We start from the raw sequence: 14,357 nt of genomic DNA, 5'->3' as shown, positions 1-14,357 counted from the left end.
ACGCACAAGCGGAAAGGGAAAACAGCCTTTGCATTCACGAGGCAGTGCCTTCAATTGTCCATCTTTTATTCCTCGGCCTCCATCTCCTCCCCACCGCAAATGCCATTTTTGTCCTCTTCACCAAGTAGAGCTCACACAGCTTGGCTAAAAAAATATTTTTGGATCCTTTTATTAAAAAAAAAAAAGCTCTCAGAAACAGCAGCCAGCAGCTATGGCTCTTCGGTGCATTTTTACAAGCTTTTAAAAGAAATACGCGTCTGTGGAGCGACAGCAAAATGGGGAGAGGGTTTTAAGGGGGGGACTTGGCTGGCAGGAGGGGGTTATTGCTAATGGTTGAAGGGTCTTTCACTATGTCTTATTTTTGGGGGTATGGCTTATATCACGCAATTGCTTAGAAATCCTGCTATGGCTTATATTATGGCTATTTCTTAAAATAAGGGAAACACGGTATATGGGGGTGGGCTTTCAAGCTGTAGTTTCAGCTGACTTGCTCAAGATGGAATACTTACAATATATTCATATACAGAAGAACTGAAGTGGATTTATGAGACTAATGAACATTTCCCATCAAGTCACCTCAACATTCTGGGCATCAATATTAGAGATGTAATTCGAATTTTGCCTAAAGAAAATTTTGATGGGAATGTAGATGGCACATTCAGATGGTAAAACTAAGATTTGTTGTGGCAAAAATGAGAAGAAACCATTTGTGACAATGCAATGGTATATACAGAAAAGAGCTAAAACCAGAAGCAATAGTAAATGTGGATTTTGTGGTGGCCTTTATTGCAGTCAACAAACTATATTTCTTCCTATGCAGTTTAGCCCAATTGGACACAAAGTGGTATGAATAATGTGTGAAACTCAGCAACAGATTGTTCTTCAGAGCAAAGAGCCAGAAGGAGGTTGAACGTTGTTGTACTCTCTTCAACATATATGAGCCTAATGAACCCATTTTGTTGTTTACCTGCTTTGCACAATTCCTCTTGAATGTATTAATTCATCTTCTTCCTCTCCCCCACCCTCTACATTTCTTTCTAGATCATAGCCCTGTTGTGAAAAGTGCAATGGAAAACCAGACCATTGTGGATGAGTTTATTCTTTTGGGGCTTTCTGATGATGCAACACTCCAAGTTTTCCTGTTTCCGGTTTTCTTGTCCATCTACCTAATAACCCTTGTAGGAAACATGCTTATCATGCTGGTGATAAGGGCGGACCCTCAGTTACATACCCCGATGTATTTCTTTCTTACTAACTTATCCTTCCTTGACATCTGCTATTCCTCAGTAACAGTTCCCAAGATGCTTGAAAGCCTCCTAGCTAGTAAGAAGACAATTTCTCTCAATGGCTGCATCACTCAGATCTTTTGCTTCATTTTCATGTTTGGAACGGAGATCTTCTTACTCTCAGCAATGGCATATGACCGCTTTGCTGCCATATGCAACCCACTGAGGTACAGCACCCTTATCAGCCACCGTGTATGCGTCCAAATGGTGGTAGCTGCATGGATATCAGGCTTCTTGGATTCCCTTGTTAATACCCTCTTTTTAACTGGCTTGCACTTCTGCGGTCCCAGAAATATTAACCATTTCAGCTGTGAGTTGCCTTTGCTGCTGCAGCTGTCTTGCAGTAGTACCTTTGCCAATGAAATGGTGATTCTGACCTTCAGCATGACACTAGGGTTTGCCTCCCTCCTTCTAATTGTAGCTTCCTATATGCGCATTATTAACACCATCCTCAAGATACGTTCGGCGGAAGGAAGGCAGAAGGCATTTTCTACTTGCGCTTCCCATCTCACTGTGGTCCTCCTGTTTTGTGGGACAGCAATCATTAGGTACATGAGACCTGCATCTGGGTATTCAGAGACATTAGACAAACTGGTGTCCATTCAGTACAGCATCCTCACCCCCATGTTCAACCCTATCATATACAGCCTAAAAAACAAAGAAGTGAAGATAGCTTTAAATAAGCTCCTAAGAAAGTGACCTTGGCCAAGACTTGACAGATGTAGATTTTCATACTATCGTGATTTTCATACTACCCTGATTTTTAAAATGAAATTATGTGACAAAAACCTATGCACACTTTTGTACATTTGAGGGGACTGGGAAGGGGGAGGTTTAGCAGAGCCAGAACAATTATTTTATTTATTTATTTCATTTATATACTGCATAATTGTAGAAAACAAACCTCAAAACGGTTAACGAAAAATGAATGATTTGCTATTGAAACTATTGATGAATGCCTCCTCCCCAAGCTAGGGGTTGAGTAATCCTGATCCGCCTTGCCTGCTGCCTCCATCCACCTGCCCACTAGACCAACTTGGCACTGCGCCTTAGCTGCCAGGGCTCTATGTCCCCTCAAAAATCTGTGTCCAGGGGCGTGGCTCACCTGCACCACCCCCCCCCCAATGCTATGTTTCTGGGTAGAGCAGCAGCAGTAGCAGCAGCTGGAAGAGGCTTGGAACTAGTCCAATTTTATGTCGCCTCAACCTGCAGTGGTACCACTGTATTCTGCTGTAGTCAGACCTCACCTGGAGTACTGTGTCCAGTTCTGGGCACCACAGTTCAAGAAGGAGACTGACAAGCTGGAACATGTTCAGAGGAGGGCAACCAAAATGGTCAAAGGCTTGGAAACAATGCCTTATGAGGAACGGCTTAGGGAGCGGGGTATGTTTAGCCTGGAGAAGAGAAGGTTAAGGGGTGATATGATAGCCATGTTCAAATATATAAAAGGATGTCATATAGAGGAGGGAGAAAGATTGTTTTCTGCTGCTCCAGAGAAACAGACACGGAGCAATGGATTCAAGCTACAAGAAAGAAGATTCCACCTAAACATTAGGAAGAACTTCCTGACAACTTCCTGACAGTAAGAGCTGTTCGGCAGTGGAATTTGCTGCCAAGGAGTGTGGTGGAGTCTCCTTCTTTGGAGGTCTTTAAGCGAAGGCTTTTCAGCCATATGTCAGGAATGCTTTGATGGTGTTTCCTGCTTGGCAGGGGGTTGGACTGGATGGCCCTTGTAGTCTCTTCCAACTCTATGATTCTATGCACCAGAATGCTTTACACCAGCTTTTTCCATCTAGGATTGTTCCTTTAATAATATCTGAATTCTTATACAGTACAATGGGAATTTTTGTCAACGTGCAAAACATTTATGAAATGCTGTTTGATTAATAATTCTATTGTAATAATTTCAATCATATTTTTTTAATTATTTATACACCGCACAACTGGCTGGGTTTCCCCAGCCGCTCTAGGTGACTTCCAACATAGATAAAAGCATAATGAACATAAAAGCATCAACAACTTCCTGATACAGGGCTGCCTTCAGATGTCTTCTAAAAGTTGTGTTTTTCTTTATCTGCTTGACATCTGACGGGAGGGTGTTCCATAGGGAGAGCACCACTGCCGAGAAGGCCCTCTGCCTGGATCCCTGTAACTTCACTTCTCGCAGTGAGGGAACCACCAGAAGGCCCTCGGAAGTGGACCTCCGTGTCCAGGCTGAATGGTATATTGTTCCTATCACAATTCCTTTGAGACTGGTTAGCATTACAGGAACAACATAACAGGGGGAAAAAATAACCACCCCCTTTCCTTAACATGGCTATTTAGTTTTCCATTCTGTGGTCCCAATAAGGTCAATCACTTTTTTTTGTGACGGTCCACCAGTGTTAAAACTAGTCTGTGCAGACACTTATCTGTTTGAGCTGTATGCTGTCACAGGGATTATTTTAACTGTACTATGCCCATTTATCCTCATCTTGGCTCCTATGTTCATATCATCACTACAATCTTACGAATGCCATCAGCCGAAGGCAAGACAGACACATAGCCTTTTCCACTTGCTCTTCACATCTTGTTGTGGTGACTTTGTTCTACGGCACAGCTGGGTTAACTTATTTCCCACCCAAATCCAGATATTCTCCAAACACCGAGAAGTTGTTGTCCTTATCGTACACCGTTGTCACTCCCATGCTGAATCCCATAATCTACAGTTTGAGAAACAAGGACGTGAAAGAAGCCATGAAGAGACTTTTGAGTAAAAAAACACTGCAATTGCAGCATGAAAGACTGGAAGGGTTCCAGGGGTGAAGTTCAGTAGTAGTGCATCTGTTTTGCATGCAGAAGGGCACAGGTTGAGACTCCAACAATGACAAAAGGGGATAACAGAAACTCAGTGTCTGAAATCTTGGAGATCCACTAATATCCACTAATTCCCCAGCCACTCTGGGCGGCTTCCAACAGACACATTAAAATACACTAATTTCTTAAACATTAAAAGCCTCCCTAAACATAGACAATGTAGACAATATTGAACTAGATGAACTAATGGTTTGACTGCATATGGCAACTTCCTATATTCCTCACTCACCTGCACGTACCCTACAAAGGTAACAGACTGAATTATTCCTTCAATCATTTCTTGTTGTTGCATTTTAACTTATCTCCCTGTTTTGAAAATATATTTTGAGAATGAGATATAAAGTTGTAAGTGACCCCTTCTGCTGTTCTGTGATTGAGAATCTTGACAGAAAGTGCCAATAATTCGGCTGTCCTGGGGGCCAGCTGTTAGACTGGTCCCACAGGCCAACAATGTGATTGCTCTCACAAACGTGATGAACAACACACAAGTCAGTAAATAAGGCTAAACTGCTTTATTTACATATATACAAACTGGGAGCTCTACATCATGGCTCCCTCTCTCTGGCATCACAGCCAGTAAAGAGAAAGAACAATGGAACAACAGTTCCAAGATAAACATCCTGTCTACGTCCCTTCCACTCTGTGGGAATGAAAACACATACAGGCATATGATACACAATAACCCTATGACTGCAGACGGGGAATGAATCCTAACAGAAAGTACTGTATTTATAGAAACAGATAAATGTTAGGGCTGGATCCACTAAATTCCTTAGCCTGCCATAAAGTCAGGCATAGCCAATGCCCTGCTGACATTGTTTAGTTCCAGTTCTCATCAGCCCCAGCCAACATGGCCAAAGGACATGGAGGATGACAGCTGCAGTTCAACATCTGGAGACAAGCCCTGCATAAGTGTACAGCTATTGTGAATGCAGCTCTCCACTCATTGGAGGGCTGCCAATAGGGAAGGAGGGAGCAGGATGCACAGGGAAGGAATTGGGGATGATATTTAGTTTAGTTTATTGTTATGGTTCTCGATGATGTGAAAAATGAATGGACTTTGTGGTTGTTGTTTAAAATATTTTGTGCCAGTGTTTGTCAGCACTGCATATAAGAACATGTATGTGTTAGGTTGGTTGGTTTATGTATTTCCTATATATGAACTTCAGTGCTTAAGTTCTTTAGATTGTCTCAAGGTGTTGGATCCAAAGATTCTTGTCCTCTTATGAAACACACTTCTTCCAGTGGAATGATCTTCCTTGGAAGAAGCCCCTTCTGTTGGAGAAAAGCAGCCTTTCAATACAACCCATTATGGGTTGCTATCACAATGAAGTGATAGTTTCCTATAAAACTGATAATTTATACAGCACACTATCTATATATATAAAAAAATGTAAAAGGTCCATGTTTGTGTTTTATGACCTTTCTCCACAACCGCTTGACTGATTGCGTTGAAATTTGGACACATCGTCACATATGAATATCCGAGGGTTTGCATACAATTTGCGTAGACAGATGTCACACCTATGGCAGGTAAAGCAGGTAAAACCCACTGTTTCCGAACACAAAACTCAGACAGCCGGAGATGCTGGGAGCACAGGAGAGGTTGCACAACAGCGGCCTCTAGCGGTGGGTACACTGGTACTGCAAGTAGGGAAGCTTCCCTCTCCACAACATCTCGGCTTGGCTTTGCAGACTAGACTGAGTAGAGGTGGGAGCTCTCCTGGGTGGGGGATGGGGAAGGAGGGGGAGGAGAGGTCATGGGTCGGGACAGGATGGGGCCAATCACAGGGATGAGCCACAGCAATGTGTGGCCAGGCCAGCTAGTGCCATGCTAAGAACATAAAATCATAGAGTTGTGGAGTTGGAAGGGACCCCAAGGGTCATCTAGGCCAACTACCTGGATTGCAGGGTCTCACGTTGCTTCCACATTGTGGTCTGAGCCTGTATCTTGGATACTATTGAGGTGGTGGGAATACAGCCCTCTAGTACTGATGACAAAATGCACAGCTGATGAAGACAGAAACGTATATCAGAATTAAAATTTATCTACACTGTTAATCTACTATTGTAGATAGGGGAAACAGCATATTACTTTAAACATGTTCTATTCCACCCACAAAATGTCAGTAGGGAAAACATCCCTGTTAACATAATTGTATCTGTGTTTTCTGAAAAGTAAAAATTGGTTTAATCAGATATTAATTAGCATTAACTACTCTAGGGAGAATGAAGAGGGGACAATCTAATCCCAGGTGTCACACAAGGAAATTAATATAATAAAACTTGGTCACCAAAGCACAAATCTTTCATAATCTGGGTGGCTCCAAAGCTCCTAAGATCCTGCAGGTAGGTAAATAATTTATTCATTTTTACTTAGCAAACCTTTGTCATGTAGCTGCTTTAATCAACAGGACATTTATTAGTTCAACTTTAGTGTATTCACATACATGTCTGGGGTGTTGTTTTTTTAAATCACCTATTCCAATTTAGGAATAAGAACAAAAGAAGAAGCTTGCTGGATCAAGCCAATCTAGTCTAGCATCCCATTTTGACTGTGGACATACTGTGATTCTAAACTTTATATGGTATAATACTTACTTTAGAATTCGCAAAGCTTCCTTTCCATTTCATAATGTATTCTGTCCACTTGCATTAGCCTGCATTCATCATTCTACATGATGAATGGAGAATTCACATAATTTCAGAGTAAACCTCCATAATTTTAGTCCACCTCCAGCTCCTCTCCAGTGCAGCACTTTTGCACTTTCAGCACCCCAGATAAATAGCATATCATCCTATATGATATGTTTCAAATTGATTTTTCCCAGCCACAGTTAAACATGTAACATATTCCATCTAACAGTTTGTCAATGAGAGAGTGAACAACTCTCCTACGCACACTATAGTATTTTATTTTATGTGAAGTTGCTACAAGAAATTGTTGTGTGATGCAGGGTGTTGGAGAGGGAGAAAAGCATTGAGAACAAAATTAGCACATTAAAGAAAAAAACACTGATTAACAAAGTTATGGACAATTAGACAGAGTAAGTCAACCTTTAAAGACTGATGACAATACATTTCCCCTTATCTTGCCTTAAACTGCCCATATTTGACCTGTCCATCCTTTATTGCTTTCTATATCATCTACTAACAGAAAGGAACAAGTTCAATGGTTGAAGAGTGGTAGAGAGACACCACCATCTCTTTAGAAAATTGCTTATAGAAGAAGGAAGACCCTGACAGCTTTATCTGACAGTGTTCAAGACATGATGACACAGATTGAGAAAAAGTTAATCACCCAAGACAATTGGACCAGTGTTACAGAATTCATCCTTATTGGCTTTTCCAATCACCCTGAGCTTCAGGTACCTCTTTTCACCCTCTTCCTTATCATCTATGGAATAACTTTGTCAGGAAATGTCCTCATTGTTCTTGTCACAACCTTGGACCTTACGCTTCAAAGCCCCATGTATTTCTTTCTCCGGAACCTTTCTTTCTTGGAGATCTGCTTCAATTTGGTCATTGTCCCAAAGATGCTGGTCAATTTCCTGATAGAGAACAAGACCATTTCCTATGCTGGCTGTGCCACACAAATGTATTTCTTCTTCTTCTTTGGTGCAGCTGAGTGCTGTCTTCTTGCTGCCATGGCATATGACCGTTACATTGCCATCTGCAATCCCTTACGTTATCCAGACATTATGAACAGAAGGACCTGCTTCCAGTTAGCTGCTGCATCATGGTTCTCAGGCTTCCCTGTCTCTACTGTACAGACCACATGGATCTTCAGTTTGCCATTTTGTGGACCTAATAAAGTCAATCATTTCTTCTGCGACAGTCCCCCCGTGCTAGAGTTGGCTTGTGCTGATACTTACATGTTTGAAATTGAAGCTCTCACGGCCACTGTGCTCTTCATCATGTTTCCCTTCCTCTTGATTCTCCTCACATATGTTCGCATCATCACCACTATCCTGAGCATGCCTTCAGCAGAGGGACGACATAAAGCCTTCTCTACATGTTCATCTCATCTCGTAGTGGTTACTTTGTTTTACGGTACAGCTACATCTACCTATTTCCGGCCCAAATCCAGTTACTCACCAGATACAAAGAAGATCCTCTCCCTCTCCTATACAGTCATCACACCCATGTTAAATCCAATCATCTATAGCCTGAGAAACAAAGAGGTGAAAGGTGCTTTGAAAAGGACATTGTGCAGGAGAATATTTGCCCAGAACACAATATTATTTGTTGACCATTAACATAGATCTGGCATGTGCATGACTTGATGGCTATGATATAAAATGGTGATTTAGATGTATGAATGGGCTTTCTTTTATCAGCTTTATATCTTATATAAATTTATGTTATAATTATTTTCAAAAAATATCTTCATTTTTTAGGAAAATATATATCCAACCACTTGAAGGGTACAGGAATTAAATGGGGAATAGAGCATGTAATGAACTTTTATTGTAAAATATTATTTTTTATTAATCAACTTGTTTTCTTGTTTACAATTATTTTCCAAGACTTGTTTCTTTCTTAATTTCTTTTGATTGAAGTCATTCGGTTGGATGATAGCATTGATGACAATAAGAGCCGATCCCATGAAACTGCTGTTACTCTGTGTGCAGTATAGATATTAGGGCTGTACATTCAACCACCTGTTCAGCATGGGATAATGCTTAATTCCTGTATCCCATATCTCATCAGAAGGAGTGACCCTACTATTAGGCAAAGAGAGGTGTCAACCTCAGGTATTGAATGCTGGGAGGCAGGGAATGGCAGTGGTAACTTAAGATAGTGGTAGCACGCTCAGAGAATATTGGCCCTACCAATTTCCAGACTATCTTCAAAGGCAGTCCCATGTAGAATGCATTGCCATTGTAAGTCCAGCTTGGAGGTTGGCGCTGCATGAATAACCATGGCTAGCCTATCATTATCCAGAAATGACCACAGTTATCACATCAGCCAAACCCAGGCACAGGCCTTCCTAGCCACTGAGGTTACCTGTCCCTCAAGTGACGGAGATGTTTCCAGAAACACCTGCAAGCTACATACCTGTTCCTACTTGTTTTCTATTTTCTGGAAAAAAAAATTATATTCATTTGTTTGTGATGAATCCCCTTTGGTGCATATCAAAGTATGCTGGATTTGTGTGGCGATACCCCAATCCCTCCCAGAATAAATAAAGACACAGGACACACTGCATAAATTTAATGGGCGTAAAAGGCCACAACTTTATTGATTACAGGTGTAGAGAGGTATTGGCTCTCTAACCGTCTATATCCGACTCCAGCCCGCTCTGCTGGCAGTCTGTGAAGGGTGAACCACCGTTGGGTGAGCCCTGCGATGCAGATCAACTAGGAACTCACCCTGGGGCCACCACTAGGGGGCGTGCCTTAGGCCCTCACCTACCACTGCTTCAGACATGGCCACGCCCCTGGATTCCTTAAGGGAGTACCCTTCCACATTTTGGGGGCGGTGATGGCAGCAACCTCCCCCCCCCATAACTGTAACCTCTCAGAGATAATCCAATGCCTACCGCCAAAAAACCAAAGTTGTGACAAGTTGCTACGAGGTAGGCGAAAACCACCAGGCCAGAGCCAATTTGCCAAGTGGGAAAATTCCTACCAGGCCCCTCAACGGCAACCAACCGAGGTCCATAGCAATGTCAAAAGGAGAGCCTTGCCCAAAGGGAGGGTGGGCAGGAAAACGAAGCAGCTGGGGGGTCCAGGAAAGAGAAGCAGACTCCCGGCCACGCTCGCTTAAATCAGTGAGCCACGCCCCCTTGGAATGTCCGGATTGGACGCGCCAAGGGAGCGCCCGACCGGGAGCTAGCCAATGGGCTGGGGGGGCTGGCAACCATCCCCCCAGCATGTGAGGGCCTCATGGCGCCCACAACCCCCCTCCTTCTACGGCATGTTTACATGGGATTCTGACTTGCTAAGAGGGCCTTTTCCAATGTGAACTGAGAGTGTGTTCGAGTACCCAGCTGCCATTTCCAAGCAAACACACCAAGCTTGCTAATAACCTCATTGCCACCTCTCCCCATCCCCTAAACCTCCCAGTAAGATGTAGAAACATGGGTATGGGTGGGTGTGAAAGTGTGAAAGTGCAAAGGTATATAAAGTTGAAGAGTACCTAATGCTTATAAAAAAGAATAATTTTAAAATGAAAAACAAAGCAAATTAATATACTGTATACATCATTAATAACATTCATAAAATCAGCTCCATTTCAGTTTAGAAACTCAGTGCAAGACTTGAAGTAGCTTAGAGGAAGTTACTTGTAAGGTAAAGGTAACAGGACCCCTGACCATTAGGTCCAGTCGTGACCAACTCTGGGGTTGTGGTGCTCATCTCGCGTTATTGGCCGAGGGAGCAAGCATACAGCTTCCAGGTCATGTGGCCAGCATGACAAAGCCGCTTCTGGTGAACCAGAGCAGCACACGGAAATGCCTTCCCGCTGTAGCGGTACCTATTTATCTACTTACACTTTGGTGTGCTTTTGAACTGCTAGGTGGGCAGGAGCTTGGACCGAGCAACAGGAGCTCACCCCGTCACAGGTATTCGAACCGCTGACCTTCTGATCAGCAAGCCCTAGGCTCTGTGGTTTAACCCACAGCGCCAACCACGTCCCAAGTTACTTGTAGACCCCCTTTAATTATTGCATCAGATAATGATAGGGAAGAAGAAAAATTGGCCAAGGAAATTGATAATTGCATATTCCACTATTAATTCTTTTGTTATGGGCATGTTGGAGAAGAAGTCAATGATTCTTAATACTTGGGAGCTACTTTTTAGTTCACTCTGTCCTGTTCACTTCAGATTGAATATGATGATTACCAGTGTTCATACTTCCCATATATTTTGACACTGTTCTCTGCTCAAACAACAAATAACATGCATGTTTTAAAAAAATTATTTTGTTGAGAAAAATCTGAATGCAAACGTATTTTATTGGATATTTCTATTTAAATTAAAAAGAAGCTGTAGACTGATGTGGCAATGAGATGAGTTGGATCACACACATGCTAAAGTTACATAGAGCGGAAATAGACTTATATGCCCATCCCTGGATGCAAATCCACCCGTCTGGTGCCTATGATGTTCCATTTTCACCATTGCAGACATAATTTTCTCAGCGACTGAATTCACTGGAGAAATCAAGCTTCTTCTTAGCAATCTGCACTTTGAGGATTATTTTTTTCAGTGCTGCTTTCATATCCTTATTCCTCAACGTGTAGATCATAGGGTTGAGCATTGGAGTAACGACACTGTACACCACAGCTATGATTTTGTTCAGGTCAAAAGATGAACGAGTAGTTGGGCTTACATACATGAAGATCACCGTCCCATAATATAGAGAGACGACAGTAAGATGGGAGGCACAAGTGGAGAAAGCCTTGCGGCGCCCATGTGAGGAAGGTATTCTCAATATGGTTATGCTAATGTATATATAGGAGACAACAGTGGACAGGAACGTGCTCAGAATCACCACAGCAGAAAGGAAGAATACAATCTTCTGTGTAAGAGATGTGTCTACGCAAGCCAGTTTTAGTAATGGTGGAATATCACAAAAGAAATGGTTTATCACGTTGGGCCCACAAAAGGGTAAATTCACCACCACTATGGCAGCTACCATAGGGGCCAGACAGCCTCCTGCCCAGCAGGCAACCACGAGAAACACACACACTCTTTTATTCATGATTGTTGAATATCTGAGCGGATAGCATATGGCCACATATCGGTCATAGGCCATCACTGCAAGGAGGAAGCACTCAGCTGTCCCAAGAAAAAAGAAGAAGTAGGACTGTAGCAAACAGGCAGCAAAGGAAATTGTGTGCACCCCCATCAACAAGATAGACAGCAGCTTAGGGACTGTTGAAGATGTATAGCCAATGTCCAAGAAAGAGAGGTTTCCCAGAAAGAAGTACATGGGGGTTTGAAGGTGGCTGTCTGTCTTAACTGTTATGATTATGATTATGTTGCCAGTCATTGTAAGAAGGTACATAGCAAGGAAGAGAAAAAAGAGCACAATTTCCACCTTCCTAGTATTAGGGAAGCCCAGAATAATGAACGTTGTCACTATGGTATGGTTCAGAGGTTCCACAAACCAGTATTCTTGCATCTACAAACAACAAACAAACAAACAAACAGTATTACAATGTCTTGTCTTCTTGTTTTTTAAAATCCCAAACTATTTTTTTTAATCCCAAACTATCACCAAACTATGCAAGACACTCTTGGCTTTGTCCCTATCCTCTTCTTTCATTAATGTGCAAGCTTGTTCACAAACACAGAAAGGGTGTGGGTGGGTATTGATAAACTATTGAAAATATCTGAAGAAGTGTGCTTGCACACGAAAGCTCATACCAAAATATAAACTTAGTTGGTCATTAAGGTGCTACTGAAGGAATTTTTTTTATTTTGTATTGAAAATATGAATTTGAAAATGGAAATAATAAAAAGTTAGAACAGATGCTGCAATCATAGAATTATAGAACCAATTTATAGACAAAATGTTCCAGCAGAATTTTGCAAAGTGCAAAATTTCATAGGGTTTATTTGGGTTTTTGTGTGGCTAAAACAGTTAAAGATTTCTTTTTTTTACAGCTGAAAACAACATTTCTGGATGTGGCATTTCTATGAGAAGCCATTGCACAGGATAAAAAAAAACCAGGATCAAAAAATATTCTTATACGCAACTGCAGCCGCAAGAATATTAATAGCCACGTATTGGAAAAGACAAGATATACCAAAAATTGATGAGTGGCAGGAAAAATGATTTGGATATGTAGATTTAGCAAAATTAACCAATTCGATTAGAGGCGGCAGTAAACAGAATTTTGAACAAAATTGGGGGGGGGGATTCGGAAATTATATGAAGCAACAATGTCCCACATTAAAATCCTGGATTCATTTCTAGAGACCAGTACTGCAGGTAAAGATTATAAAACAAAAGGAAACACAGGTGAAACATTGGGTGAGGGAAGCAGTAATCAATCAAAAGCTTAAAGAGACCAAGATCAAGGCAAGAGGAAGTACATGGAAAAGGAGGAAAATTTATCTGTTTAGGAGAAATATTAAGTGTTTTTTATTTGGATGTCATAGAGGAAAAGACTAGACAGGAAGGTTTAGTCAAATTATGTATTAGATATCAATTACTTTTCAGATGTAAATTTGGAAGTATGATATCTGTATGAATTTTTATATTTTGAGTTGATTTGTTTCAATTTGTTTTGTTATGATTTGATATGTTTTAATTAAAATCTCAATAAAGTTTTTTGTTTTGTTTTTAAAAAGAGAAGCCATTGCACAATGGTAGAGCACCTGCTTTACCAATTCCTGATCTCTCCAGGTGGTGCTGGGAAAGAATCCTTTCTGAAACTGTTTGGCATTGTATATAATACTTAGCTTGATAGATCAATAGTTTGACTCCATATAAGACAGCTTCCTATATTTCTCTAATGGAAGCATGGAGATAATATGAAGTTTAACCTAGTGCAAAATAGTAATACAGATGTGGAAATTATTTTTGAAAGTGGGTATACAATTCTTTTTGAAAGTGGGTATACAATTGTAATAAAATAAATTAATAAACTCTTCAGTAGCACTTCAGTATTATTGTATCTTCGTTGGCAAGAAGCATTTTCATTTCCATCTCCTCTCCAATAACTGAAGGCTGGGATACAAAATCTGTAGCTGAAATGTTATGCAAATAAATTGAAAGTCAAGGAGGAAGAATGTGTCCAAAGATACTTTTGTTGAATTGTTGACAGGTTTGTTTGTTATTAATAATATTCTCAGGCTGCAATTCAATGGCACGTTCAAGGCATGTATATTGAACTGAATAGGACTTTGCAAGTAAATCTGCATAGAATTGTGCCATAATTCTAAGCAAGTTTATTGAGACACCAGAATATTTTCAGTAGAAGTGATGTGTTGCAATTTTTTAAAAAATGTATTTGGGGTGACATAATAAAACTAAAGATGTCTTTAGGAACAATCCTATGCACAAGAAACTGGCATAAAGTAAGCCAGGCATAAGTTAAACTGGTGTAGGTTTTACCAGATCCAAACTCTGTTCAGGAGATGGGTTCCTGCAGGCTGACCCTGCCTAAGACTTGCAGAGGGGTTTAGAATAGGGTTTAAGTTACACCACCCTATCTGCCGGCTTAACTTTTGCAAGGTTGCCATGTCATATGAGCCT

General features: G+C 41.2%; 3 protein-coding genes across 3 annotated transcripts; 2 read left to right on the top strand and 1 right to left on the bottom strand.

The window, feature by feature from the left end:
* Nucleotides 1–1,061: 1,061 nt before the first annotated feature.
* On the top strand, nt 1,062–1,985 carry LOC132593133 (olfactory receptor 5A2-like). Its single transcript, XM_060282198.1, has one exon. The coding sequence runs from the start codon at nt 1,068–1,070 to the stop codon at nt 1,983–1,985; it is 918 nt and encodes a 305-aa protein (XP_060138181.1). The 5' UTR covers nt 1,062–1,067.
* Nucleotides 1,986–7,411: 5,426 nt separating this feature from the next.
* LOC118094526 (olfactory receptor 10A4-like) lies at nt 7,412–8,401 on the top strand. Its single transcript, XM_060282134.1, has one exon. The coding sequence runs from the start codon at nt 7,412–7,414 to the stop codon at nt 8,399–8,401; it is 990 nt and encodes a 329-aa protein (XP_060138117.1).
* A 2,884-nt stretch (nt 8,402–11,285) lies between these two features.
* LOC132593120 (olfactory receptor 6M1-like) lies at nt 11,286–12,275 on the bottom strand. The gene has a single exon (XM_060282133.1). The coding sequence runs from the start codon at nt 12,273–12,275 to the stop codon at nt 11,286–11,288; it is 990 nt and encodes a 329-aa protein (XP_060138116.1).
* Between the last annotated feature and the right edge of the window lie 2,082 nt (nt 12,276–14,357).

The sequence above is a fragment of the Zootoca vivipara genome, chromosome 13, assembly GCF_963506605.1.
Source record: "Zootoca vivipara chromosome 13, rZooViv1.1, whole genome shotgun sequence".
NCBI lineage: Eukaryota > Metazoa > Chordata > Lepidosauria > Squamata > Lacertidae > Zootoca > Zootoca vivipara.
Note: the sequence above shows the minus strand (reverse complement) of the source record. Positions and strands in the feature narration are given on the sequence as shown.

What these genes read in the sequence shown, in the direction of transcription:
- LOC118094526 (XM_060282134.1), top strand. Translation starts at nt 7,412, where the DNA reads ATGATGACACAGATTGAGAAAAAGTTAATCACCCAAGACAATTGGACC.
- LOC132593120 (XM_060282133.1), bottom strand. Translation starts at nt 12,275, where the DNA reads ATGCAAGAATACTGGTTTGTGGAACCTCTGAACCATACCATAGTGACA.
- LOC132593133 (XM_060282198.1), top strand. Translation starts at nt 1,068, where the DNA reads ATGGAAAACCAGACCATTGTGGATGAGTTTATTCTTTTGGGGCTTTCT.